The sequence below is a fragment of the Pagrus pagrus genome (assembly GCF_965226575.1).
Source record: "Pagrus pagrus genome assembly, chromosome: 8".
Lineage (NCBI taxonomy): Eukaryota > Metazoa > Chordata > Actinopteri > Spariformes > Sparidae > Pagrus > Pagrus pagrus.
Window position 1 is genome coordinate 6,227,166 of NC_140192.1, and position 26,412 is coordinate 6,253,577.

General features: G+C 42.0%; 1 protein-coding gene across 1 annotated transcript; it reads right to left on the reverse strand.

Moving 5' to 3' along the window:
* Window positions 1-192: 192 nt before the first annotated feature.
* Window positions 193-26,412, reverse strand: egflam (EGF-like, fibronectin type III and laminin G domains; the record flags this gene model as incomplete). The annotated part of the gene is made up of 26 exons (XM_084359477.1): window positions 193-1,892; window positions 2,011-2,114; window positions 2,931-3,014; window positions 3,427-3,570; window positions 3,703-3,781; window positions 3,990-4,013; window positions 5,182-5,362; window positions 5,582-5,698; window positions 6,505-6,616; window positions 6,698-6,941; window positions 7,282-7,407; window positions 8,488-8,677; window positions 8,865-9,009; window positions 9,858-9,958; window positions 10,048-10,148; window positions 10,249-10,436; window positions 11,525-11,778; window positions 11,874-11,986; window positions 12,473-12,538; window positions 15,206-15,372; window positions 18,032-18,167; window positions 18,259-18,376; window positions 18,583-18,609; window positions 19,904-19,990; window positions 21,368-21,477; window positions 26,307-26,412. The coding sequence occupies 26 exons, from the start codon at window positions 26,410-26,412 to the stop codon at window positions 1,741-1,743; spliced, it is 3,276 nt and encodes a 1,091-aa protein (XP_084215603.1). The 3' UTR covers window positions 193-1,740.

The following is a 26,412-nucleotide window of genomic DNA, read 5'->3' on the forward strand; positions in this document are numbered from 1 at the left end:
GGCTTTGTGACAGACAGCTAGTTTTTCACAGTGTACCAATTCAACATACAACAAACATTCCTTCAATGTTAATTTAAAAAAAGAATATGATGGCAGGTTCTTGCAAATCAACTTTAATTTTATTTAATGCATTTCTATTTCATTGTCTTGCAATGGGGTGTGACTGCAAGCCTGTAGAGGTACATTTCCAAACTCACCTACAACCAACTTTGACACCTATATACACTTCCTCAGGACCATAACTTGATTATTAAGAAATCAAAGAGGATATTAAGGCTCGAGCAGTAGTATGTTTTGGGATGTGCACACTCAGCCGTGTAGGTTCCTGCTTGCTTGTCCTGTTTCAGCTCCACCCAAAGTAGTCCTTCACGAATTGCCCCTTTAAAGCTTTAAATGTGCTGCCATCTCAGATGCTACATCAACCTTTTTCCTTCTGTCTATGGTTGACCGATATTTAACAAACATGTCCCATAAGATGCATAAACATTTTGTAAAACCCATCTTCTCACCCGGTGGTGGAATACGTCACTCATGTTCATTCACATCCCACAGTCACACGGTGGATTTTCATTGGATGCACCTAATTTGAAATGCTGCTAGGACTTGATACATTTGTTGAAAATGCCTCGGGCGACCACAGACTTTCATTCTTGTCAAATAAATTCACGATTTGTGTAATAACTCTCAATTTATTACTGGATTTGTTCTGAGCTCACACTTTTAAATCAGGGTGTGGCTCTCATGGGAGAACCATCTTATTTGTAAGTTTTATGAGGGGGGCAACAATATTTACTTGAACCAATAATCATTCAAAAACAAAAAAAAAAAGAATAGATGGAACATTCGCAGAATGTCCCTTTTATAAAGTAAAGCTTAGGCATGGGAAAGCGCTACATTGACAGCTCGCACTGCAAATGCTTCAATAAAAGAAATGATCTGTTTTCTCTGGATCTTCAGAAGAAGCGTGTTAAATGATAGCATATGACAGTCACGGACAGCTTCTCCAGGATTTCAGCTGCTTCACCGTGTGACTAACATCTGAGGGTTTAAAATAAACGAGCGTGTAAACTAAAAAAGACGGTACAGAGAAACAAAGATTGCGTGCAGCTGACATCGTCGCCCTTCAAAACTAACAACCTTTAAAAAAAAAACTGACATCAATCAGACTTTAAAAAAAATTTAGTCTACTGACTGATAATAATACATCACGAGCAAGAATACAAATGCCACAACGACAAAAACAACAGACGTCCTCTAAGACCAAAATCCTCTACAAAGAAGTTTATCTGTGCTAGCTGCTCTAGGTCAGGTTCGTGAAAAACTTGATGACTCTTGATCCCCTGGGTCACTCGGTTCTTCCAGCAATCGAATAAGGAGGATTTACAGTAGAAAAAAATAAAAGATACAATTGGGATCATCCCGTGAAAAAAACGTCCTTCAAAAGGTTTTTCAGAGACCCTCATTACCCATAACGCTAAGTTTTTTTCTCTCCTTTCACAGAGTACTTGTGCTTTGTAAAATCCTCTGGTCGTTTCTTTTCTCTTTCGTTTTTTTTGTTACTGTTGCCATGTGTCCAAACTGTTTTTCAGAGAGTTTTTTACCATGTCAGCCCTGAATTGGTAGACCAAAATTTAATCATTTTCAGTTTTTTCACTCTGATTAGTCAGTTTCAAGATGACAAATCAGTTGGTCGAGGTGTTCACTCCAGTTGAAAAATGACGCTGTATTGAAGCCGTTTTTCTAGTTGGTGCAGGTGTTGATGTTCTTGCCGTCAGCAGCATCCTCCACCAGCGCCAAGTGGTAATCAGTGGAGAGCGTGAAGTGGGACACGCAGCCCACCAAGCCGCCGATGTATTGTCTGTTTGTGTGAAGAGCTATCTCTTTCATGCCGCCTTCAGGGGGAGAGTACAGAGACACAGACGTAAGAGAGGAGAGAATATAGAAATGATTGTTTGATCTACAGTACACATGCAGCACATTAAGGAAACATGACTTGTGAGCTCCACCTACCAACGTATAAGGGTCCATTGATGTTGAGTTGCCTCATCTTTCCAGGTGACCTGCCTGTTTTTGCTCCATAGTCATCCACTGTCAGCTTCCCGGACTGTCCATCCCTGGAGAGATAGGTGATAATGGTAAACTCATGAGTAAACTGTACAAAGATTATCAAACTATTAAACAAGGAATCTGTCTGTCTGTCTGTCTGTATCTTCTTCAGATATCTTGAGAACCGTTCATCTTCTGCCCCCCTTTATTTGCAGAACATCACACACAGCAGCAGCTATCACTGATTTAGGTGAAACCGGATCTAATTTCATGCAAAAAAAAACTCCTCTGGTTTTCCCTCTGATGTCCTCCAGCTGCCCTGCCTCAATCTTCTGTGATTTACACAGTTTCCTGTAAGCGATGTAACTTCTGCATCGTGTAGCTGCAAGTTAGCTCTGCTAGCCTAGCGGGCCCTTCTCAGAGCACGTTGTTTCCCTCCTGTGTTCTTGTGCTCCTGTGCTCCATCCCAGCCTGGTTTTCCCGCCACACCGGTCTTGCATCAGCCTCATTAGCCTCATTTGCCCTGCCGTGTTTCCAGTTTTTCCTAGTTAACCAGCTCCTTCCCTGCTCTTTTGTTTCCTCCACTCATTACCCTCACAAGTGTTTCTCCACCTCATCTCCTCGTTAGTCTAGTTTGTATGTAAGTCCAGTCATTAGCTCAGTCTTTGTTGATTCGTAAGTTGTGTTTGCTCCTTTTGCTGTTATTTTGAATTCATCTATCGATCTGCCGTCTTCTGCATTTGTATCCACCTTTTCTGCTCCCAGTGCGACGCTGCTTGGTGTCACCGTTCTGAGTGTTGTGAAGTGCTTGTGCAAACTTTGTCTGAGCATGCACGAGCATTTACTTCAATACATACGTTTTCAAGAGTATTTTTGGAGCTCACCTCACAGCTTTGACTCGGTGCCACTTCCCATCGGTAAAGGTTCCGTTGACAGCAATGTTAACCGGACCACTGCCCAGGTTATAACTAGAAAACAATATGGGAAGACATACAACGAGTTTAGCCAGCGACAAAGGGTTCAGTGGGTTCACATTTTTATGGTGCTGTCCAGATAAATCCTGCTTCTTTTCCAGGTCACGCTCGAACTTCAGATCTTTTTTTAGTTCTGCCTCTACTGGGTGCTCAGCTTTCCCTGCACCTATGTAGGATCAGCATCTCTCTGCATCATCTTCATCCTCTTCTTGCACTATAACGGTCTTCTCTTTCTAAAAATCTGCCTTGTTTTCTCCCTTCCACTCCCTGTCCCTTTAAAAGCCAGGGAAGAGCATCTGTGTGACAAGCCGGACTTTGTGCTTACACAAGAAATGTGTCTTTATATCTCAGATATTTTGGCAAGAATGACTAGATGAGCTTACGTGACATGTCTTTAAACAAATACCTGAAGATTAGTGCGCCATCCTGAAGCCCCATAGACAGGAAGTCACTGTTGGGTCTCATTGGACTGTCTCCTCGCCATAGCAACAGGCCGTCCTTGGCTGTGCTCTTGAAACGCATGAAAAGACTGGTCCTGGACCCAGACACCCTGAGGAAAATGACAAATTTACACGCTTTAAGCTGTGACAATAGAAAACATCATCAAAACAACATGTCTGAAGGAGGATTTGTAACTGCGCATATCGTGTGAAGAAGCCAAATATACTTTTCTGGTACCGACCTTTTCACGATATCTCTGTTGTCATATGTCAGGTAACTTCGGCCGATGAACTGCGGGATCTCTATGGCTTCTGTCACAGCTGGGGGGGGGGCAGAGAAAACATGTGTGCTTACTTCCTTTCATCACAAGGTGGCAGCATCAGCATGTATCTCCTGACTCAGACTAAGCTAGAAGAGTAGACTGACTCTCTGAGGAGAAATATACGGTGTGAAGGAAAAGAAGTAGTTTGTATTTTGAAAAAGTGATGTTGGGTTAAGATCGTTATGAGGTGCGAGACGAAAACTTACTGTTCAAACAGTAATTCCCACACTCTGCTCAGTGAAAGCGTTAAAAACAGAGAAGGCATAGATAGGCTTAAGGGATTATGTTGTCCAGTATATAATGTTACATGACATTACATGATAGCAGATAAAACACAAAGCACATTTAATCCCTGAGAAGAGAAAACATTGTGCCGCATGGTTAAAGCCATACAGTATATTACACACAAATGAAAAACATTTTGTTCATTGCAACCTTGAAGTTTATATATTTTAGTTGTATTATACAGCAACAGAGATATTAAATTAGATTATTTCTAGACCTTAAAAGAGCATGAAAACAGCCTCAAAACATCCTATATGATAAGCAGTTTCTAATCCACAGACAGCGTAAGTTCATGTATGACATTATAACATTTACCGAATTAACAAGTGGGCCCAAACAGTTAAGAATATGTTGTTGACAGTGTTAAAACATTTATACGGTTTCTCCCAACACAGCAAGTCTTTAAATTGAGCGTTTTCTTAAGGGGGTCTGGTGACGTTCTCCACAGATGACAAAGAAGTAGCCAATATTAGTTACTCTCTACCGTATTTGTAACATTTGACATGTTAACCATCAATGTGTTATATTCTTTAATTAATTTGGCGTAAATGGTGACATCAGTGGAAACAGTGTGGGAGGTAAGACGCACTTAAAACACAGAGGCAGACAGCAGGCACTTCAAACATGAAAAACAGAAAGGCTTTTAGAGGGACGCGGCAACAAACCAACACTTTTTTACAATTAAAGAAATATCTTAATGTATCATACTTAATGCTGAATTTATAAGCACCAATGATTTTGAATTTGCTGTAGCTGTTTCACAAAGTTTGTTAAGTTTCTCCTCATGATGCAACAACTCTTAAAATCACGCAATTTGTAAAGGAGTCTGGGATATTGCCGTTACTAGTTCAACGGTTAGTTAAAACAGACCGGAGGTGCTGTGAGCTGATCACTCAGGACGCATGTTGATGCCAAATGTGAACAGGGCCTTAGTCATGTTAATAGATGATCTTATGCTCTACGACCAATTTTATAACTGTGCTAGTCTCAGTATGTGCAGTATGTTTACTGACTAAATAACAAGAAAACCGAAAAAAGACCCTGAACATACATGTTACTGTGCCAAAACACAATCCAGTTCTGTAAAATGATAGAAATTCATATGTGGCTGACCTTTCTGGCAGTGCCTCCCATCATACCCTAGGGGGCAGTCACACTCATAACCATCCCACTTTGGCCTGCAGGACCCTCCATTGGCACAGGGACTTTCCACACACGGGTGTGCTGAATTGGCCACATTAACTCCACTGGCGGAGCCGGATGTTATCGGGATGGTGCGGTCATTGAGTATCAGCTGAGGAGGAAGAAGAAACAAGAGGATGTGTGAAGATTCAAGCAGACAGCTGACAACTCTAAAGATGATGTGTGCGTCCTGCTTTTTGATGCAAATTGATCAAAGTATTTTCAAATGAGTTCATGAGCAAGCAGCCTTTGTCGAACAACATCAAAATATCAACATATTAAAAAATGTTTGAGTACAGGTGTTAGGTACTGTGTGTTGGGATGGTAATACCTTCTGCATTATTCCAGTGAAGGGCTTTATCACTCCTGCCGTCTTCTTGGTTTTATCGTATTCTGGCACTCCACCGATATAAAGAGGTGAGCTGCAGTTGATCTGAGTGAAAGCTCCCTGAAGAGTAAAAGACATAAAAAAAATGAAAAACAATATAACCCCCCTGTGACATGAGGCTAATGACATGACGTCAATGTTGAATGCATTGTAATGGCTATAGAATAACTGCTGTCCGCATTTAGATTAGTTCTCTATAATACTTGCTATCACTATGTAACTTAAATCTCCTGGAAACCTGCCGGCTTACTGGCAATCAAGTCGGTTGGTGGTCCTGAACTATTTCCATCCGCTGTCATGGCTCCATATATAGGAGTAGTTTGATAGGCTTTTCTCTCGTCTTGTGCTGTGCAAAATCTGCATTGATCAACAGCAGTTACCACTCGGGAACGCGAGCAGGAGAAAGCAGTCCACTTTAAATATGTCAACTATACATGAATTACTTTGCCATATAAATCTATATGGATCACATTTGCTTTTCCTTATCAAAAACTTTGGTTCATGGTCAATTTTGTCTCTCTAAAAGAGAGCATGTCATCATCACTTTGTCCATTTAGCGTGAGTTTAGAGTGACATACTTGTAAAAAGAATAGATGACACAACAAAGCACATAGAGGTCACAGTGATAAAAGCAACAAGAGTGATTGAAGCATTTTAGAGTTAGAGGACAAAACTATGAGGCTAAATCTGATAAGCTGTTTTGTTTCTGCTGAATGATTGTCAAATGTGTCAATTGTTACTTGCACAGCCTGCAGAGTTGAATAATGTGCAAAGGTTCAGTTGCTGAGTTTGTCATGAAGTTTTTCTGCCCCCCTGTGGCCATAAAACCACATAATGCAGCTTTAAGCAACACAGAAGCAAAATACCTCAGCGATTCCTTCTATCGGCCTCTGGCTGTCCACCTGGAGGATCCCACTCTTCGCTGTGCGGGACACCCTCAGCTCGTGCCATGTGTCCAGGCTGATCTGCTCTTCACTCCTGTAGCGTTCAATACAGGCCATATAGTTAGAAATAAAATAACAATGAGAAAGCGATGATGAGAGTGCATCTCTTTAGTACCTTATTGTAGCTCCTCCAGAGCCACAGTCAAATCTGAACTCTACATATCTGTCCACCAGGCTGATAGCCAGGAAGTCTCCGCTGCCTGCATCGTCACTGTACAGCAGTGTCCCGTCGGGCATCAATGGCCGAAATGTCAGCTCAAACTCCATAAAGGACAGATAACTCTGAGACGACTGAGGCCATTGGATGACGGCATATGAAAACGCAGTTTCGTTAAAGAGAGGTGAGGACAGTGAGAAACCTGGAGAGTCGGAGGGAAGACAGACGAAGGATTTGAGAAAAGGCATTAAGATAAAAAAGAGGAAAATGGAGAGGAGGAGGAGGAGAAAAAGAAAGTGGTGGTTTAGCTTGAAAGCTGGTCTGAAATACAATCATCAAATTGCCTCGATATGAGAAATAATTAGAATCATTTCAGCCAATTTTCCACACAATCAACAGCATTTTCCTTTATAGATCAGTGTGGCAATCTATGAAAGCCACCAAGTGAGATGAAACCACAAAGGGATCTGACGTCTTACTTTCACAGCGGTACAAAACACGTGTGTTGCTTTTTTTATTGTTATGTGTAATGTGTGACTCACTCTCTTCACAAAGCGTTCCCCTGAAGCCAAGCGGGCACAGGCAGATGAAGCCATCGGCGCGGTTTGCAAAGCAGGCTCCTCCGTTAGCACAGCTGACCAGGTCGCACACGTTGTCGCTGCACTCGCCTGGCACACAGTGGAAAAGTGATAATAGGAGATTAAAGTACTTGTGAAATGTGAGAGAAGCTGTCATACATCCTGGTTAAAAGAGAAATTTTAAAAGGCTATGTAAGCCATGGAAATCTTTACACTGACAGACAAGGCAATTTTGCACCAGTCAGGCCAATTTTCACCTTTTCTTAAATCTAACATCTCAGGCTCTTAGTGCATTTAGAAAATGCCTGTTGTGCAAAAATCCCCTTTTAGAGGAAAATTGCCGAGCAAGGCTGCTTCTGGCTTCATTGACAAATTGGCTAAAATACAATTATTAAAAGGCAATTTTGTGATCATGCCAAAAAAGGATCTAGATCTGTTTGTCTTTTCATGTTAATGGTTGCAACTGTCATCTGTTTTAACCAAAAGATGAACTCTGTCATGCTGGTTTGCCATCATTTTTTTTAAAGGAGACATATTATGCTAATTTTCAGGTTCATAATTTTATTTCAGGTTACTCCTAGCATAGGTTTACATGCTTTCGTGCTAAAAAAACCCATCAGTTTTCTCATACTGTCCAGTCCTGCAGGACTGCGTTCCCCCGCTGTCTGAAACACTCTGTTTTAGCTCTCGTCTATGTCAATTCTTATGGGCCAAACTAGCCACTTGGCACAAATTATGCATAAAAATGTGTGACATGGTGACGTCGTGTGATGTCACAAAGTCACAGAATTAAAGGCGGGACTACTGACAAGGCATTTCAGAAGCAGTGTTTTCTGTGGGAGAGAGGAGCTTCTGTTTTTAGCTTTCAAGATCTTTTACATGAACAAGGTCTCCTTTAAATAAAGTGTAATGACTGTAGCACAAGACCAGTATGTGAGGGCAATAAATAAATACAGTCATCCAAATTCAAATACAGCCCTCTTACTTTATTATAACTTTTTGTGTTCAGTGGTTTCCTCCTACAAGAGGCATAACTCTGAAACTGCTACTAAACTGCTTATCTTGGCACAAACACCTGAGGAGAACCGGTGCATTTTGGGTAACATGGATAAAAATCCAGCCGCAGCCAAGTAAAAATAGCAATCACACACATATTGTATGCTTCCTCACCTATGTCAGCTCCACTCAGAGCTCTGCCCAGAGGCCAGGGTCTGATGTCTGTGGCCTTGTTGTTGATGGTGAGACTCTGAATGCAGCCGATGAAGCCACGATTCGCCCCTGTTGCCCTGACCAGCCAGTAAGCACTTGGGGATCCGCCCACATACAGCGGGGAACGGAAAGTGATCTTAGTGTACTGACCCTGGAAGAGTGAGGAGAATATCCTTTTATTATTGTAAAAGTACTTTGAGGCTGGTCCAATACCTGAAGGGGAATGTTGTCAGCAATATAGCAAACACTGGCATACAGAGGAAGAGATCATGAACAATGTCATGTGTTTGAAACCTCTATCTTATCACCTGTACAGCAGACTTATGTGTTACTGTTACCTGTGAGCGTCCAGATATGGGGGTGTCGTTGTCCATACGTAGCCAGCCACTCATGCCGTCTCTGAAGACGGTGACCGTGTGCCACTGACCAACAACGATACGACTCTCGCTGACTATCTGAGCTGCTCCTGTACCACAGTTAAACCTGAGGGACAACACATCGAACATCCAGCTGTTACACACTGCATGCTGGATATGAAAAACTGATGCAGAAATTATACGCACCTTTTTACAAACAACTTTTTTCACACTATGTATCTACTTGTTCTAGTGACTCACTGATGTTTGTGGCAAAACCATTAAATCAAATGATGATTGATCAACGCCTCCGTGCACGAGTCACGCTGCTGTTCCTGAGCTACGGTGTTGAATAATGGCCATAACATTTTTTGCTACATATCACGATGTCACAGTAAAGTTGACCTTTGACCTTTTGGATATACAATGTAATCGCATAAAATGTGTTTTGTGAGGTGACAGTGATCTTAACCTTTCACCACCAACATTTCCCTCAAATGGTTATGAGATATCACGTTCACAAGAATGGGATGACACGAGGTCTCAGTGAACTTGACCTTTGACCTATGCCCAACAAAATCTAAGCAGTGCGTCCTTGAGTACATCCAAGTGGATGTTTGTTTGTTTCCCTTCAGATGTTCTTCACAAGAATGGGACGGACGGACAGACAACCAGGACGTGGAGGCATAAAAATAGATATACGTACACTATATGTAGCCATCAGTGTTGTCATTACAACCCCTTTCAAGTGGTTTTTACAAGCAGTTTTTCAGTTTTCCTCTTTGTTTTCCTCTTTCGAAGAATCATTTTCCAGCATTCATGAAACTCTTTGTTTCCTCCAAAACAAAAACCTCTTCAATCAAGTCTCGTCTGACCCAAATGTGCGACTGCAGACACAAGTCTTGTCAGCTGCTTTTATCCACCAGCCGCACATCTGAGAATCTAAACTGATGGGTGAGCCACTGTTTTCCTCACCTGTAGTGCAGCTTGCCCCGCACCAGAGCCACAGAGGTAAAGTCTCCACGGCCGTGTTCATTTTCTCCACAGTAGAGCAGCAAGCCGTCCTCGGAGTCCGCCTGCAGCACACAGAAACTGTTTCAAAGCTCTTTCCACCTTTTTGAAAGTCAAACATCAGTGGGGGAAAAAAGTCCGCACAGTGGTTTACCTTGAACTCCAAAGTGACCTGAAATGTCTGGTATGAGTTCTTCAAGGGTTCAAAGGTCATGTGAGAGTGGCCGTAGAACCTGGGAAAGTTCACCGCCACCACTGAAGAAGAACAAAGGACACAATGAGGAAAAAATCACAAAAAGTAGACACTCAACATGCCTGCATCGCACTTCAACTAAAGCTTGCACACTCGTCTCACCCTCTGTGCAGGTGTCTCCTCTCCGCCCGAGGTTACAGTGGCAGCGGGAGCCTCCGCTGTCGTAATCACTGAGACAGAAGCTGTCGGGGGGGCACACGGTGTCATCGCAGGTCAGGTCGTACACACGAGGTACCTCGCCTTTCCAGGGGGACATGGTCGGGGTGGTGGTGGTGGTAGGCACAGTGAAGCTAAGGTGGAGCAGAAGAGGAAGACAGATAAGGAAGTTTAGTCAGTGGTTTAGCCGATATGTACGTGTCACTGTTGTAATGTTTTTGTTGCATTAACAGTTTCATCCTCAGATTATCTAAAGGTTTTAAATTGCCTCTTTTCCTAAGAAATGTTTTATTTTGCACACCTGAGGATCGACAGGTGCGTAGGAGAAGAAACAAAATCAGGGGGAAAAAAACAACGTTTCGGCACTCAGACCCTCATCAGCTTATCTTGAAGACAAGATAACTTGATGCGGGTCTGTGCAGGAGTTTTTTTTTTTATTCCTGATCTGTTATTTTACAGAAAGAATCAAACAGCAAGAAGCAAAATGTTCACCTCAACTCAACAGCACAGTCGTTAGGCCCTCCCTGTATTTGCGGCACTTAATTATATGGTGAACATCAGAACCAGAACGGTGGCTCAAATTGATCTGACATTTCAATGCTCCATATTAATCAAATCATTAAGTGAAAGGGCATGAAAAAGGGAAATTGTAGGAGGCTTAGACGTGGAGGCAGAGATGTGGGAGAGACAACAATCTAGAAGTCAGAGAAGGACAGCGTTAAGAAACGTGATTTTGTTGAGATAAAAAAAAAACCTTCTTATACCACTGTTCATACGGACACACTTATCTTTAAGAGAGAGGGCACTACCTCCTCTAGCTGCAGTGATTTCAAGACAATAAATACAAAACCGCCATTGACACTTTGTCAATAAATCCAAATGCGACTAAAATCTTAGGGCGGGACGAGTGAGGAAGAGATCCAATCAGAACTAATCTCTTTGTGTGGTAAGGAGGTTAGGTGCACAAAATTAGATAGTACTAATCTACCCTGAAAGTAGACGAGCGAGCACTTCTGCATGTCTAATAAACTGTCCTAACACGTTGAGAAGAACTGTGTGAAGTGACAATCACCTGTAAAAGTATAACAAAGTTAAAGCACTGTGTCACTGAACTTGAAATACAATGCAGGCTAAAAGAAGCCACCACTGTCCTGTACTGATTTAGAATTAAAGCAACATTATGTAGGAATTGGCATTATGTGCAATTTGCCGTACATCTTACCTGGTGGTGCTGAGTGGGGCAGTAGTCGAGCTGTAACCAGTGGTACTGCGCTCTGAGATGGTTGCGAAAATCAGATCTGTGAAGTCTGGGAAGATGGACGAGGTGGTGGTGGAGGAGGAAGCTGGAGGGGCAGTGACGTTGGGAGGAGCGATGGTGTTCATACGGTATACGACGTTTCGACCGGACGGCGGACCGGACCGTGAACGGAGCTGAGACTTCCTGTTGTCCTGATTGATACCTGGGAATGGCTTCAGCTAGGAAGAGGAAGAACAGAGAGAGGAAAAAGAATGAGAGGCAGTTTATCTCGCATTTGTGTTCAGTTGTCAGTCAAAGGTACCTGAAAACCCACCTCTTCAATGAAGATATCATAATCAGAGTCATCAACGTCGAAGCCGTCTTCATCTTTGATCCTTGAGTCTGTGATGTAACGTCCATAATCACCACTGCCAACTTCTGATGCACCTGTTCCAAGTGTCAGTGAAGATACAGGATGGTTATTACCTGCTTTGTATAATAAATATAACACATATAATATAACATAATATCAGTGAAACGATTGATGGGTCAAACAAAGTCGGTCAAACGATGAAATACAAGTCAGCGTTTAATAAAAATGCAAAAAAAAAGAAATGGGAATGACCCTGTGAATAAACTGTGAATTCAAAATTTACTTACACTGGTTGCTTGAAATAACAGTGACATTTTTAAAAGGGACAGTTCACCCAAAAATGCTGTTTTGAAACATAAAAGAAAGAACAGGAAAAAAACTAAAATGGCTCCAACGATGAACAAAAGTTGCACAGATGGAGATGGAGGGAGCGGTGGCTGTGCTGTGTTACGATCATGGGTTGGGAAATGCGATCACATACATGTCACTGATGATGCATTCATGATCACAGGATGCAGACATTAAATAGCGGTAAGATGTTCTGGCCCGGGTGGGTCTACCTGTTAGTCTGTACTCGGGCCGCTGCAGCACGTAATGAAACGTGTCTCCTCGATAACGAACGGCAGCTCATAACGTACAAAGACAACGAACAGTGAATAAATCATCTTATTTAGCTGACTGCAGCTGAAACACTGCTAATCATTTCACCTACATCCTTAATAATATAATAGTGATCTGCTATTGTCTGCTCCTGAAACACTGCATTATGAGGTTTTTTTCTTCAAAATAAAAAAAAAAGAAACAACAGCACTGTGTGTGTTAAATGTGAGACATCCTCTATCATCCACTCTACCTCGAGAAAGCTTAATCTTAGCTTACATAACAAGCTGCCCTCCCTCTTGTCCCCTTTGCCTTTCCACCGCCCCACGCTGGAAGTTCACCATGCTGTTAGGCAAAGTTACAGAACTGAAATACATTTCATAGATAATCGTGTAATTAATTAATCAAATACCCCATAGAAACTTTGACTATTAAGCCAGAATGTATGTCAAGATTTAAAGTTCGAATTAGCACAGCCTAATAACATTAAATCTGGCATACGAGGAGGGGGGGATGCCCATAAAAGCCCTCGGCAAACTAATCTTCTGTTGTGTAACAATCCCCCTCAGTGAATACCACTCTGTTTCCAACCGCTATAAACACACACACACACGCACACGCACGCACACACACACACACACACACACACACACACAAGAATGGTCGCAGAGAGAGCGACAAGAAAAGTGTGTCAGTCAATCAAGCCCACCCCCGCTGTTCACTCAAGCAGCGGTGCTTTGTGTGTGTGTGTGTGTGTGTGTGTGTGTGTGTGTGTGTGTGTGTGTGTGTGTGTGTGTGTGTGCGTGCATCAGGGGCGTGGATGGGCAGAGAAGGGGTCTGGCATCCCGTCCTTAATCCTGTCTGATGAGACTCTAACGTAACCCGCTTTTATCCCCCGCTAAGAAACCACGCTTCCCTGTCTCTTCATTTCTGTCCGTCTGTCCGTCTGTGTCCGTCTGACTGCCTCGTTTGATCTTGTGTCCTGAAACTTTCATTGACATTTTTCTTCTGAACAACTTCTTTCTAACATCATCTCTCTCTCTACAGTATGTCTGCCCCTCCTTTAGCTTAGTCCCTCCATCTCTTGGCACGCCAGCAGGACTCACGGCTTAATGCAGTCAGAGCAGTTGACAAACGGTTTGACGGCTAACGTAGCGTGTAAAGCAGAAGCCGCCTGTCCACACAGCTTTTGAGAGTCGGCAGTGTGGTCTGTAGGTCAGAGGGGAAAAAAGCCTGGATAATGTGATTGTGTCTACATGACTGTTTGATTTTAATAGTCATATGTAATCACACTCCTAAAGCCTGATATGCCCACAAATCTGTAGGTGAATGTCGTAGTCCGCGATCCATTAAGACATTGCTGCATGCATGTGTGTTTATATGTGGCGCACACCTGTGTGAATGTGTGTGTGCTTTAATATCAATCAGTCCTGGCCGTCCCCCTCCCCCCACGTACCACTACATCAAAAATAATAAAGTAAATGACTCTGCTGCTCCAGTCAGGACACAAACTGACACACTGCCAGGTGTTGTCCTACATTTAAGCAAATGCTGAAGAGAGGCAAACACGATTCTGTGTCACAATAAATTCCCCTTCGTTCTTTTCGTTTTCACTTGGAAGTCAACATGATCGTCACACAATAATTTGAAGAGGTTTTTTAAGCCTCCCAAAGACAAATAATATTGCAGAATGTTAAGAAATTCATCGAAATTACATCTAAATGGCAAGATTTCTGAATATTTTATAATGGAATTACATGTGGATTAGGATCTCGTAGGGGAGAAAGGTAAAACATTTCAATATATTAAATGAAAAGTTCACCAAAAAATGAAAATGCCCTCCTCGTGCTGATGTCTTACAGTCGACAAAACACTGGAGCCTCACAGTAAAATAGAGATGGAGCATTCTCCTAAATTACTGAAGCAGATGGGGACTTCATTTAAAATGTAAAAAATACAGTTTGTTTGGTGTAAACCAAGGCGAGAGAGGCCACAAGATCCCGAATTGATTTGAAAAAACGTAATTTATACCTTTTATACGCAGTCAACCTTGTGCACCCACTTCAGATGCTTTCAGCTCAGTAGCTACTGTGAAGACTTTGGGTGTAAATACAAAAAAGGTGTCAAAACTTATGTTTTGTTTTTTTGAAGTCCCCATTTACTTCAGTTGTTTGGGAGAACGCTGCAACACTGTTTCGCTGTGAAGCTCCAGAAATGTGTTGTGGAGCACAAAACTTCACCTGACTCTCCATCGGCATGGGGAAGGGCAAATAATGACGGAAGTTTTCATTGTTGGTGAACTTTTCCTTTAAAATTAGCACATTGTGCAGATTAAAGCTTTAATGCTTGTCTTCACGTGTGCGTTGCATCTATAAACTGCGCCTCGACTGTAAAACTTTGTTTCTAAAAGTGCTTCTTGCTGTGTGAAAAGTATCCGTCTCCAAAGTAATGCTGGGATGTAAAAACAGTGCAGCTGAACACGACAAATGTTTTATTGTAATGAAAACTTTGGTGATGCAGAAAGTAATCACAGCCTGTTTGGTTCTGTGTGGGTGTATCGTGGAAACTAAACTCAAACTGACTTTGTTTTGAAATGTGGTTGTAATCAGACTAACAAGGAAGCGGAGACTGTAAGCTTTCTTGGCTGTCACGTACCGAATTGTTTGGCTCAGAGATCAGCGTTTTGTCCTTACCCAGAGTGCGCACGGGGTTGTTGATGTGGCTGGGTGGGCTAGCTCCGTGCGCGTTGACCGCTCTGATGACGAACTGGTACTCCGTTTCTGGTAACAGCCCCTTCAAAACCATGGAGTTAGACTCTATGGGCTCACGGATATACGTCCACTCCGTGTCCATCTCCGGCCTGTGAAAGACAAAGGATCTTAATCTGGTTTCCGCTTGTGATATTTCAGAAAAGCACGAGGGTCTTTGGGTGTTTCTTTGCGACACAAAAACCCCTCATTCTCAAAACATCTTCAAAGTAATTGTTTTGATATGTTGTGACATGTTTTTGTGAGGTACGTTCAAACATCCTGATGTGATCTTTCACTTTCATGAGCTGCAAGAAAAAAATGTTGAACAGCTTTTCAAACAAAACAATCTGATCAATGATTGAGATGTTTTTCTTTTTCCTTGTTACTATTTTTAAGCCTAAAAGCATCATTTTCTCCTTTAATCAGGGTGCCGGTTTGAACAAAGGAAGTAAATCAAAAATCAGAGAGATGAACTTCTGAACTGTGTTATTTTTTTCTACCCATCATCTCCAGCTTCCATCCCGAGCTGCCACGTTCGTGCGCTGAGTCTGAGCGCCTGGAGCCTCAGCTATCTGTTGAATGGGGTCATCTTCCCCACCACTCAATGTCTCTCTTCAGCGAGGCCTCTTTTGATGTAAGCGGAGAAAGATTTGCCTCTGAGACGGCCCTATTGTGTGGAAAATGCCCTCGCATGCAAAAACAGACCCTGATTCATGTCTACTCTGTCACAGCAATTGACAGTTTCTCTGCCTTCTGTGTCTCTCTCTCTTTACTCAGTCTGACAGTATTAAGTCTGCAACCATGAAACCAACACTTCTGTAGTTTTTAAGTTTGTTTAATTTATATCTTTTTTTTTTCCCCACTTAAATTATTGGGGGCACTTTGAAATATTTGCCATTTTTTATTTGTGTCTGGCAAATCATGAGACGACTCCGGGCAAATTCCTTTCTGGAACATCGCAGCCTGAGGACTCGTCTAGACACGAGAGGTCCTTTATGTGTGTGTGTCAATACACTGTTTATGCGTGTGTGAGGCTGGACACTGCAAGACAGAGGGTGACATTCATTCTTTCTGGTGTCAGAACGCAATTGGTTACATTAAGGAGAGCAGCAAAGGCGTTCACGAAAAATTCACTGTAAGAGAGAGCTGTGCGTTCTGTTATCAGAGTGATGACGTAGCGATAGCGGAGTAGCGGAGTGTATCATCCACTAATCGGAGGAGTTGTGTCTTTTAGGTTTCCTTAACTTACCCCGAACTGCTCCGGATGACTGGTCCATCAGTGTGCGAGTGTTTGGGTGAATGACTAAGCATAGAAGAAAAATAATTTACATTTCTATGGAGACCCTGCATGGCTGCTTCTGCAATCAGTGTGTGACTGTATTTGTTAATGGATGTCTTGTAAAGCACTTTGAGTGGTCAGACTAGAAAAGCATTATTTAAACGGAAGTCTGTTCGCCATTTATTGTGATGATGGGTCAATGCAGACTGTATAATAAGTGGGCCTGAATGTGCAGCAGTATACAATCATTAACGCACTCCGATAAAAGTTAGGAAACAACTTTAAAGCGCTCAAAAAGTAAAAATCATTAGCCCTCGTGATATCACTTGTGATAGCATAAATGCTTCGCCTGTTGAATTCCAGTAATGTCCTTTTTTGGGGGAAAATAGGCTTCACTTGGTTTGTATCTTACAGTGGGAGCCAAAGCCAGGAGTTGATTAGCGTAGCTTAGCATAAAGACTGTAAGCAGGGGGATACACCTCGCCTGGCTTGGTTCAAAAACAGGCCCACTAGTGCCTCTAAAGCTCACAGTGGAACATATTGTATCTATCTTATTTAATCCTAACCCAAACCGAGATACCAAAGCAACAAGTTGTGGTTTTACCAGAGTGCCCACTAATTGCAGAGGGACTACAAACCCATAGAAGTCGCTCACCTGTCCAACATTGATTTTAGCAGCTAAGTCCTCAAAAAACCTTTAATGTTTCAGCTTTTGCACGGGTTTGTTCCCCCTGATTCCAGTCGTTGTGCTAAGCTAAGCTAACCAGCTGTCAGCTCCAGCTCCATATTTACCATACAAACATGGGGGTGGTATTGACCTTCTCCTCTGATTCCCAATAAGTGCGCAAATAAGTGTAATTCCACACTAGTCGGCAGGATAAAATGTCGGCAGTTATTGTTTTTGCACAACACGTAGACATTCACATGTGTACCTGTCATATAAACCATAATGACATAACAGCGTACATTGCGTACATTTATACCAGCACTTCCCTAATTGTCAAACTATTGTTTAAAAAAAACATTATTTCATTATTTACACCACTGTACTTACTCTACTAGTCTTGCGCATCATTTTTGGACATTCAGTATCTTTAGCAACAGATGAAATGTTGACTTGAATTTGAGCTTGAGCAGAGCCTGGCCTCACAACAAACGTTTGCAATAATGCACACAGCAAATAGTTAAGTGTGGTTATAAATAGAATTGAAGCATTTTTTTATTGCGTAAAGGTTTCTGAATTGTCCTCTTCACTGCCAGTGGCGGAACAAGGCCTGCATTTTCCCCCCATGACGTACCCATTTCAGGCTGCTCTCCACCTGCTTAATGCCTATATAATGGTTGGTTTCATGTATGTAACCGGTGTGCAATTGGATCTGTGCGCTTATGTATGTACCGGTAAATGTGTGACAGTGTATTAGCAGCAACACTGTCCTGGCGAGGTCTCAAAAGGCCAGTTTGATAAAGCTGATGAATCAATTATGACTAACCTGATGTAGGCCACCAGGAAGTGAAGGACAGGTGAGCTTCCCTCGCTCTCTCCTTGCTGCCATGACAACGCCAGCTCTGTGTCTGACACAGCCATGACAACCGGCTGAGTGGGGGGGGACGGGGGCATGCACATTTCTGAGAAAGAAATTCAAGTGAGGGAAAGAAATTTTTAAAAACAACATCATCAGCTTTTGAGTAGACTCCTATTACTGCTACGAGTTCTTACCATGTGAAGCGGTGCTGATGTCTCTGGGCATGCTGGGTCGACCCTCTCCTGCCCAACCATACGCTCCAACACTAACTCTGTACTTAGTGTTCACCTTTAGGTTAGTGACGTCCACATCCTAGACGACGTCATAAAGCGGTAGTGGTGATAGAGATATGTGGAAATATGAGAGGGATAAATTAGAGGGATTTAATATTGAGAAAAAGGACAAAAGGCAAGAATATGAGGAAGAGAAGTAAGTCATATTCAGCTATAAATGTCAAAAGTGATACGATAGCGGTGTCAGGGTGTAATTTAGTAAAAAAAGACTTGGATTGAACTCACAAAGCTCGCTTGTCCGTCGAATTGCCCCTGTGCGAAAAAGAGAGTGGAGGCATCCATAAACAAACTAACATATCGTGTTTTTTTGAAGACTTGCCTGATTCGATGGTGGTGGATTTAATGTACACTGGCTTTAAATTTCATGTTAAGGCATCAGTTTGTCTGTATGCTTCTGATGGACATTTTACAACAAGACTGTATCACGAAATCATGTTACATTCACAAAACCGCCTTGAGGAAACATGCTGCTCTGTAGTCTGGTGGTACGGTGGCAGATACTTCTGTATCTCTTGCCAGACGGCAGCACGGTGAACAGACTGTGGCTGGGGTTTGACTGCCTCAGGCACCTTAACAATATCACTGATCCTCGTTGGGCACCAGTGATGGCAGTGGTGAGGGGCAGAGGTGATAAAGATTAAAGCTGTGGGCGTCGGGGCACCAGGGCGCAGAAAGTTGTGATATATTTATAGTGAAGAGAGGGCACTTTATCATGTTTTATCTACCAGTTATCAGTTCCAGACTGCGTTTCAACATTTGTAAGTGTGACATTGAAGGAGACCACGTTACAATTTCCAGCCATTTTTGTGGCTTTTATGTGGTTTTTATCACTAAAACTAACCAGATCATAAACACAGCGTTGTCACAACACAAAATTGAAAATTGATCCTAGTAGAAATGTAAGTTGCAACATGAAGAAATGTAAAATTTCAACATATCTGTGGTAAACGCCGAAAAGAGCTCCATGGTTGTTGAGCAGTAGATTGTTCTCCCTGCACCACCCGAAAAGATAGTTAATGTCCTCCTGATATGAACTCACTGTTGTTTTGAAGGGATGCAGGGATAAATCACAGTGCTCAAGTTCATCATAATGATGCAGCATGTCACTTGGTGCAAATGTGTGACTCATTAATGTGTTTTTAAAAGTTTCTGGACAACAGTGGAGCTATATGGGACTAAGAGATAAAATGTATCAGGCTTTAGCTACGCAGGCAATACTTGTTAGTAGGATTAACTCAGTGTTGGTTTAAGTCTTTCTGTGGGATTTGTGACAATAAGAAAAAACATAGAATATTGCTGGCCTTATCTCCTGAGTGTTTTTTGTTTTTATTTATTTGCTTTTCAGGGTAACGCTGCTTTAGAAGTGTGTTTTTCTGGGCACTGCAAAGATTTAGTTTGCCACCACCACACTGTCAAAACTGGAAGTTGGAGGCAGATCAAAGTTTTGTGGTGATTATATTGGACATTTTCTTTTTCAAAGCGTGTTCAAATATGATATCAAAGTGTCGGGGTATAAAGCAACGCAGTTAAAAGTCAGCACACTCACAGTGGTCAGCATGTCCAAACTGAGAGGCACCTCCATCAAAGAGGCTGCACCCACGGGACGACTGCTCTTCATCTCCGTATAGAAGACCTGACAACATACACACAAATACAAACACAAACTGATGTGAAGAGTCAGATCCTTTCAGTGAAGTCAAACCTATTTTGGCAGTGTTGGGTTTGGGAGGCATTCATAAATGTTATGTTGGCAGAAAGCACCTTTTTTTTCACGTTATCAATGTAAACATGGATTAATGAGGAAGAAATACTACAAGGAAACGGGATTATGTATGAACCTCCAGAGTGATTGGCCAAATGAACGCACATGTTTATCTGTGAGTCGTGGGGAAGCTGGGTAGCTGACTAATCCTCTTAGTGCAGACATATGGTCAAAAGCAGAGCACACACAGTCATACTGATCCACATTTTGTTAATGGTTGACTCAAAACAAACACAAGAGGGGAAGGAAGGAGGACAGAAGGAAACTGGGAAATTACCCAAAAAATGTCAAAAAGTTCAACATGAAAGACGACAAACAAAGTGAAGACGCTCTGTTGTTTTGTCAGAATAAAAAACAATACACAATACCTAGAGTGCAAACATAATATTGCAAATATCTTAATTTGTCGGTTTTTTCTTACAAAACAAATCCTTCTTTGTTCTTGAACCACATCTTACCATGACTAAAGCAAAGAAAATAAAAAAAAATATTGACAAGACACTACATAATTTGTGACCACATCTTTCAGAGCCATATTGCCGCTCTGGAAAACCATAAATTTGGCAGCGACTGAGTTCCATCAAACTCAGTCGCTCTAAATTATCAATCTAGCCCTCAAGGCCACCGTGGCTGGACAGCGAGTTTAACAGCCACTTTAACAGCATGGAGGAACGTCAGCAGCTCCGCGGAGGGACACGGGCATCCACTCAGAAAAAAAACAGAGAAAATTTGATTTACGGCACATCTGAGAAGTTGCTTCTTTTATGTTTGCCGTGGTTGAAAAGCTTTCTTGAAAGGAATGTGTAGGTGGGTGTTTTTTGAGATCACTGAAGCTGAATTAAGCTTAATACTTTGAACAGGTTTTTCTACGTCCCCTGAAAAGTGTTGCATCAGACTTTCTTTTTAAACTTCTGTACACCAAGAGCAACCGAGTACCACAGTCATTGACAATATAGAAAACTGGGAGAAGTGGAAAATATATATGTACCTGTGAGATGTGACGGCAGTAACAACACAACTGCTGTCTGCACGGATAGCTGCAGACTTTTCCTTCTCTAAATACCTCAAATTCTGTTTATTTAACATGACGTAACATAGGAAACAATTGTTTAAACAAATATATGTTCAACAGCTAAAACTATGTCCACCTCCTGTTGTTATCTCGAAAGCTCTGATTAGCCTATGATGCATAAGGACGTCACATTTGACTGTAGCTGCTGACCGGTGGTTTCAATGGTTTCAATATACCTTGTATCCAGTGATGGTGCTCACATGTCGTCGGGGCATCTTCCATCGTACACTGAAGGCGGTGCAGTTGACTGTGTCCAGCTGGATGTCTAATGGAGGACTCAGACGATCTAGTTTATACAAACACATAAAAAAAAGACGTAAATAAGAAGATTTACAGTGGGGAAGATGTGAGTGTCACTGTGTTGGACAGTAGAGATACACCAACATCTGCCTGGCTGGTAACTGGATCCAATATTCAGTGTTTTTTTTTTCTTATTTTCTTTTTCCTTTGGCTCTGATGCAGCCCTCCTCTCTTGTTCTGTCATTCAATGTCGCGCCCAAAACACTATCTGATTGGTTACACATCACAAGTAATCGCTGAATATGCAAAGTAACTCAAAAATATAGTTAGCAAGAAAATTTAGTGGAGTAAAAAGTAAAATGTTTGCCTCCAAAAAGTTGGAATGGAAATATAAAGTAGCAGAAAATGGACATTTTCAATCGATGGTTATTCTTCATATCGACACAAAGATTTATATTTTTTACAGTAATTGTATATCGCTGCTAAATAGGGATTATCGATCTCCTTGATTACTGAAAAAAACATACGACAGTCATACATTGTTTATTTGATTTAATAGCTGTGATGGGATCGAAGCAGAGTAAAATAATGTTAGATTCACATGGTAGCTTGTGGCCAACAGTGAAATCATATCACTGTTTTGCAGAACAAGTTAAGCAGCTGCACAGAAAAGAAAGTCTGTGGCGATATCTTTCCAAGCAGCCGATGATAATTAAAGCAGAATTAATGCTGTTTTTCACTTTAGCCTGTTTGAAGGGCGTGAACAAGGGACCATATGTGAAATGTCTTAACCTGTAGCTCGATGAGCTCGCTGTCATTATTCTCATGGTCTGAGTTAGTTAATCCTGGGTGCTTCTGTGACACTTCAAGAGATCGTGATTGCACATCCAGTGTTCGACCGTGGCCTGAAAACACTCGAGAAGCCTCTTGTAGAAGACAGACGGAGATGGAGCCACAGAGGTGTCGCTCATCAACACTCCTGCTGACCTCCTGTATATGCATTATCTGGCTTTAATGGAGAAACTTGAGCAGACAATGACCCTCATAGTCCTGAAAGGTATGTACTACTGTAACAGTTACACAGCATAGAGGGTTGTTACACCCGGACCAACGAAAAACTCCTTAACAATGCTGGATAACAACATATACAAACTGTAAATGACTGTGAATAATTGTTTTATTCTCTTAAATCTGCACTACGTCAGTTCAAAAGCCAAACAGCAGCCACAACTGACCTTTCCCTGTCAAAGTGACAAAAGTGCAGACTTCCCGGGCTCAGACTGACACGGGGATCAAACAGAAGTTAATATAGCGCAGCAGAGCTCTGTAAATTGAAATCTCTTGTAAGCTACAGCGCTGCTCTTTCCCACTTTCCCTTTTCTCTCCTCTTTATTTCTTGTGACTCCTCTGTTCCACTTCATCCCTCCTGTCCTCCTGAATCCTCTCCTGTAGCCATCGCCCTTTGTTGTTTTCTCAAACCCTTCACCCTGCTCTTCCGTCCGAGCGGGTGATTCAATATGTCAGCTGAAATTCGCTGATCCTCCACGTCTCCCCAGGGGTGTGGCCCGTTGAGCGCACTGGTGAGCCGAACTCACAGGGAATCAGAGCAGGTAGAGACGGGAATCATCATCTTTACTTCCATCAATATGCAGCAGCTTGCAGTGGTGCTTCATGTGCGAGGGAGGTATGGGTACAAATAATAATACTCAGAGGGACTGGCCCGAAAACTGTTATCTGTAATTAACAGAAATCCTGAAACTCTTCACGAGATTCTGGTTGCATCGCTTGAGTAACACTAGCCTGAGGCTGGTTTTTGGATACTCACATTAGAAACATGACCCTCCATGCTCTGCGAGTGATCAGTGTAACTCTACAGCTCCAGGTGTATCTCCGCAGGAGTAGGAGGAGAGTGGTCTCTATCGCGATACACTTCAGAATCACACAGCCTCGGTTCACGCAGATCTTGAGAGCTAATCTAGTCTTACTCACCCTCTTAAGTGAGGGTCGGAAAAAAAGGGTCCTTTCTTTGTCTGGATAAAGTGGCCACAGTGCTACTGCGCCTTTCACCTGTGTATAAGGCCTTGAACCTCAACTGAACTGAGGCGGTTTAAATATGCATTCATTTGTCATTGTTGTACAACAAGATGTGAATTGTAGTGTACTTCTGTATCTTTTGCCAGACGGCAGCAGAATGTACAGACCGTGGCACAACCGATATCACTCAAGCTCGGTAAATGGTAACCAGTTACGGCGGTTTTAAAGGACCTATTTGTAAGAAAAGTACGATTTTGTAAGATTTTTGAGTCTCATTCCCAGCTTGTCAAATACCGACGCACAGGGAGGGTGGTTTCATTTACTGTCAAAGAAAAGCAGCAAACCCTTACATCTAAGAAGCTCGGACGATGATGTGCTTATGCTCTGGTCGGGTTCAGGTACAAAAGCCACTTTTGGTCGCCACGGTCCTGGATGGAAATGGTCCAACTTCCTGTGTCAAAAACATTATATATCCAGTGTTGTGGCTTGTTTGGCCGCCTTGTTGCCTGTAATGACGTCCTCCTCACCTACTTATGTGAAAGTCAGCTAATACGCAAAAATTACGAATGTGCCATGTTTGGTACAGATGTCAACCTTGGACGTATCTGTGGTTTGCAGAAACGTTAACTCCTAAGATTAGATCCTGGCGACTGGGCTGAGACTGCATCATCTCATACAGCACAGATCAAGGAACAAACATATGACTTTTCCAATTTCATATATCTAAGGACTTCTGCTTACCAATATTTGAACATTGACTATATTACATGTTGGCTGATTGTTGCAGTTCTTTAAATATTACAAAGATCAACTTGTCAGCTCTCTCTGATGTACAAACTCTGCAAGAAAAGACACTCTCTCTGCATGACCTCAATCATATCGTCTGAATTTCAGCGCTGTGATTTCTAGGTACGTATTGGCTGCCATATAGACTGATACCAAGAGTCCAAACTTTTCCACACAGCACCTCAACATATGGTTCTGTTTGTCAGTTTCCATCACTTAAAGGTTGTTGACAAGAGCTCTCAAGCAAGTTTAGGCACCAAGTTTTTCATTTACTTCACAACTTTTATACCAAAAACCATATACCACTCTTTTACTGTTTGAAAGAAAAATAGTTGCCAACTATTTTGATGATCTATTAATCATTGAAGTTGCATTTTACAGCAAAACTGTCAAACATTTAGTGGTTCCAGCTTCTTAAATGTAAAGATTTGCTGCTTTTCCTTGTCATTCCTGACAGTAAATGAAGAGTTTTAGGGTTTTGGACTGTTGGATGGCCAAAAGAAGCAATTTAAAAAACACTTGTAATGAGCATCTCTCACAGTTTTTTTGACATTTTATAGACGGAACAATCGGTAAATTGATCTTGAAAATCATCTTCAAATTATCGTCAATGACAATCGTCAAAATCGCAGCCTCCATTCTCTGCCTCCACTTTCCGAGTCATTCACGTAGAAGTGCTGCTCCTTCCAGGTGTGAGTCATCCGAAAGTGAATGATCACTGAGACACATGCTGTCAAGCTGCTCTTCAGCACGGCTGAGGGGAAGATATACAAACACTGCAGCGGAAAGGGAAGAAATATTAGCTCTATTTAAATTGCCTTCTACCACATATTGTGTCTGCCGAGTGACATGATAGAGTTATCTTTAAAAAAAATGATTTTCATAACAAGTTAATGAGAATAAATATTCACTGTGGAGAGTAAGAAGTAAAAACCACTGACTGATTCTATAAATAATTCATTCGCTCATTCTAAGTGGGCACAAATCTGTCAAAACTCTGAAAAAAGTGAGACCACCTCAGGGTGAGACGTCACTCAATCTTAACTCTTTCTGGTACCAGCTGCTTTGTTATTTAAAAACCTGATGTGATTCATCTGGACGTGGAGCCCTGTTGACATTCTCCCTTCCCTCAGAACGAGGCCCGAAAGACCTCAAAACAGCAACAACAAAACAAAAAAAAAAAAGTACAAATGTCACTGGCAGTCATGAAAGGCAAGAACTACAGTCGCCCTCTGTGTGACAGTCCCAACTGTGGTGAGTGTTCTGTGCTGACAGACAGATGTAATAGTCGAGCCTGCTGTGGCCTGCGGGTCCGAAAAGAGCGAGCGAGGGAGGGAGACTGACAGTGTGAGAAAAAGGATGTGATGGAAAGGGGAAAAGGGAGGAAAGGGGAAGGAGGAACTGGGATGGAAAAAGTGTTCAGGGTGACAGGATATCAAAAAAAAAAAAGATAGAGACATGAGGAGAGAGAGACAACTGTGGAGTTTCTGCCCAAAGGAGCACAGTGGTAAGTTTGTTGATGGCTGTGCTGTTGATCTGGAGCTGAATATTTACTTTACGTTCTTTCTTTCTTGTGTGGATATCGACATATTTTGTAAAAAGTATGAACATATGGACTTTTTCCCTGAAAGCTCTGTCTCAAAGTCATCTGGAAGTTCATCTGTAGCTCACAGATCGTGCTCTGTGACTAAAAGCACCTTACAGACAGAAGGCTGAGGTCCTGGTTTAAATACATGTTGCTCAGTGGCTTTTGTTGCAGCACAATCACTGTGTGCTTCTGTGAGGAGGGATGTGATAGAGACAACATGGTGAAGAGCATCCGGCAACAAACATTAACATTTTTTCTTGACTTTGGCTCAAAAGTCTAAAATAAAACGTCACTTTTTGATCTGCTCTGAGTGCTAAAATATCATGTTTCCTGCAGTAAGTCCAAAGTGACGTGACAAAGTCGTGAGTAATCAAGCAAATGGAAAGATAAGCACACACACACACACATATAAATTAATATTAATACACTTTGTCAAATCTGGCACAGAGGTCAGTGGGTGAACTTACCAGATCTCCGAGCGTTTGATCTTCGTGCACAAAAGCAAACGCTGGCTGTGCATATTGCAAAGAGAAGTAAGTACAGCAGACTCCTTTCTTTACATGTAGATTCCAT